The 3584-nt window shown below is 41.8% G+C and overlaps 1 protein-coding gene across 1 annotated transcript; it reads right to left on the bottom strand.

The window, feature by feature from the left end:
* Positions 1 to 2151: 2151 nt before the first annotated feature.
* On the bottom strand, positions 2152 to 3284 carry LOC105854013 (olfactory receptor 10J5). The gene is given in 4 exon segments (XM_012728901.1): positions 2152 to 2621; positions 2624 to 2850; positions 2852 to 3185; positions 3188 to 3284. Coding segments are annotated over 4 exon segments (1128 nt in total).
* Between the last annotated feature and the right edge of the window lie 300 nt (positions 3285 to 3584).

Consider the following 3584-nt stretch of genomic DNA (forward strand, 5'->3'; position numbering starts at 1 on the left):
AATGTTCCCTCTCGGTCCTACTTTTCTGGGCTGTGTGCTCAGGCTCCTCCCTGCTCCTTGTTCAGCCCTCTTCTCTCTGGGGCTTTAGTTGACCCACTGTCACAACAAGTTAATTAAATATGTCTCGATGAGTTCTTTTCTGACCTTCTAAATAGAGTTGATTCACTCTTTTTTTTTATTTTTGTACAGCACCTCAGCCCCAAACAACTGTGTGTGTGTGTGTGTGTGTGTGTATCTATATGGAGCAAGTGTTTTTGCTATTTTAGTGTCATCCTCATTGCACTGTGAGTAACTTCAAAGTCTCCACATTATTCACTATTGCAATCCTGGAGCTTGTTAACCTTGACACACGATACTGTAGAAATGCACATAGATTGGATGGGTACATGAAAACTGTGGGCACTTTTTTGGTAAACAAAAAAAGTGAACAAAATAAAACTGAAAGAGTAGATATAATTGTAACGCACAAGAAAAGAAAGATAGAACATGGGCAGAACAGGATGCTGGAAAATGATGATGACACTACAAAAACAATGAAGATAATGAAGATAGTCTTGAGTTGGCTAGAAATCTAAGTACTATGCACAGATTACAGGAGACAGCAATACAACAGTCACTGTTCCTGATTCAAGCTATTGGTGGGAAGGATCATCTATGACCAGAGGCCCATTCATTCACACTGTGATGCTTCTGTACAAGCTGCTTCTTCTAACGAGTCTAACTAACATCCTACAAATGGTGTGCTACAACTAACATTATTACTGGGTGTTCATGCAAATGGTTTAGAGGAGTACAGGGTGTTTAAACTGTTAGGGGAGGAGGGATGGGAGAAGGCAAGAGACTCCTCAATAAAAAGAGTGACTTCTGATGTCTGCCTCTCACCCCTCAGGCTCCCGACCGAGAAACATATCTTCATTGTCTTAACTTAGTGAAAAAAAAAAAAAAAAAAACATCAGTGCCCACACAGGCAAAAATGGGCAGGCCAAAGAACACTTCTCTAAGAGAATGTAAGGAAATTTAGGGGCAAATGATCTATAGAGTAGAGGTTGGGTCACATTTCTGCTAGGATTTTAGGGAATATTTATACCAGAGAAAACTCTTCTCTGGTGTAAAAGGTACATTCACACTTGTATTCACAATTTGGTGAATAATTAAAATGTTCAAAACTCTCTAAAGTTCATCCATGTATACTCAGCTAAAACATGTCTTCTAGAGGGATCTCAAGAGCTGGTAGATCAGGAAGACACCATGTTCCTGTGGTGAAAGCTGGTCATGAAGGTCACTATCAAAGAGGCTCAGTTTTCAGCCACTGACCCCCCCACATGGGGCTTGGTGGAGCAGCCCCTGAGCAGCTGCATCAAGATGATTTCTGTGACTCAGAACTGAGGGATAGAAACTGATGTGGGAATGGGTAACCAGGGGGCCAGATGTTCCCACATCTGTCTCTTAGTATTTTCCAGCTCTGGCTCAGAGTAGAGATAAACTCTAATAGGAAGATCCATAAGCCCAACTATTCCCACAACCTTCCTCACTGCACATATAAAATGATGTAATATGGTTATGCTTAGTTTGACATAAATAAGTATCTGAAGAAACATGAATTTTTTCACTGTTTATTAAGAAAAGGGGGATTTCATAGCATTTTCCTTAGACTCTGGAATCAGTACAGCCGACACCTAAAATAACTACTTCAGTGTCACTGAAACTACTACATAAAAATTAAAAATCTAAAAGACTTCCATAGGTTAACGAGAGAAAAGTCCTTGTGAAATGTGCGTCTGGATAAAAGTGCAGTGACAGAGAAAAGTCACCAGTCTGTTCACTCCCTGCTTAGCCTCCAGCAAACTGCAGAGATGTTTGCTTGCATGCACAAAAATGCACACTCAAGGAGCTGACATTGCTGGATAATGACAGAGAACCCTTTTCTGATGAAGCTGTTCGTGTTTCAGTCAGCAAATTAAGGAGACCCTTCTGGAATGACTGTTGCAGGGAAGTGATTTAACTCCTGAGAATGAAAGGCCTGCCCGCACTGTCTCTGCAGTGTATTCGCCTAAGACACTCCCACACCTGTTCCAACTGCCTCTCCTTACATCTCTTCACTAGACTAGGTCAAGGATGTGGCAGTTTGAGAGGATTTCGAAACTGAAATCCTCAGGCACAAAACGAGTAGTCTTCACCCAGCTTGGAAGGATTCTCATATCTGGTAATGAAATTCACCAGAACAGAAACCTCACTTTCTGCTCTGTCCATAGAACATGAAAAAGAAGGGCATTTATACTTTGACGTTACTCTTGGCATTGTACATGGTGAACCTGTGCATTGTAGCATGTTTATGAGTAGATCCACTGGGCTACAAATCACGTGGCAAGGTGATTCAATCTGGTAAGCATTTCTGCCCAAAGCTCTGCTCCAGGCATTCTTGACCTCCCTGTTCCTCAGACTGTAAACAAGAGGGCCCAGCAGGGGGGTGGTAAAGGTATATGTCAGAGAGATATGGTCTTTTTCTATTGAGTTCTCCAACTTGGGCTTGGAGGTAGTTAATGGAGCCACAGTCATCAGAGACAACACAATGAGATGGGAGGCACAGGTGGCAAAAGTCCTCTTCCCACACTCAGTTGAGATTTGAGGATGGTGGAAATAATGGGGATATAGGTGATGGAATTTAGACCTACAGGCACAAAAACGACAAATGAATTTATTCCATAATTGATGATCTCATTGATAGTGATATCTATGCAAGAAAGCTTCATGACTGAGTAAATGTCATGGAAGACATAGTCCACCACTGAGTCTCTGAAGAGCAAGTTGACTATGACAGTGACATGGACAACTACTATCACAAGACCAGTAGTAGGACCCACAGAATAATCTAGCACACACTCCTTTGCTCATGATAACTGTGTAGCTCAGGGCTTTTCAGATAGCTATGTAATGGTCAGAGCTCATTGCTAAAAGCACATTGTTTGTGGCCAAGATGACAAAAAAGAATATCTGGGTTGCACTGTCTACTGAGGAGATGGACTGCCTATGAAAAATAAGACTGGAAAACATCTGTGGGACATTGACAAGTGTATACACAGTCTCTAAACTGGCCAGCATGTTCAGGGAGCACCCGGGCATGTGAAGGTGACAGTCAACATAGATGATAGTTACAGTGATGATGCTACCAGCTGGAGTTAAAATGAGGAGAGGATGGTCATAAAGAGAGCTCTCTGGTGCTTCCCAAAGCTAGAAAATACTAGGAAAATGAATTCTATCACTTCTGTGAAGTTTTTTCTCTTCATTCTGCTTCATCAATGTCTGAAAGCAATAAGGACTGAATTCCCAGCTGCAATTAGACTTTTCAGTGCGTGATGAGAGGAGAGATAGTGGTCCCAACTCCTTCATCCTTACCTTGCACATAAAAAGAAGAGTACTTGTGTATCTATGGGACTAATACATGTGAATTTTCTCCATGTAGAACAAACTACTTCCTGTGTGTGAAGGCTTTCGACAAGTATCCTCCTTACATATGTGCTGATGCTAGGAAGGGGGAGAAGACATCAAGGAGGAAGTCACATCACATCCCAGTCAGTGGTGATATC

The sequence above is a fragment of the Condylura cristata genome, unplaced genomic scaffold (assembly GCF_000260355.1).
Source record: "Condylura cristata isolate star-nosed mole 26May11 unplaced genomic scaffold, ConCri1.0 scaffold00024, whole genome shotgun sequence".
Lineage (NCBI taxonomy): Eukaryota > Metazoa > Chordata > Mammalia > Eulipotyphla > Talpidae > Condylura > Condylura cristata.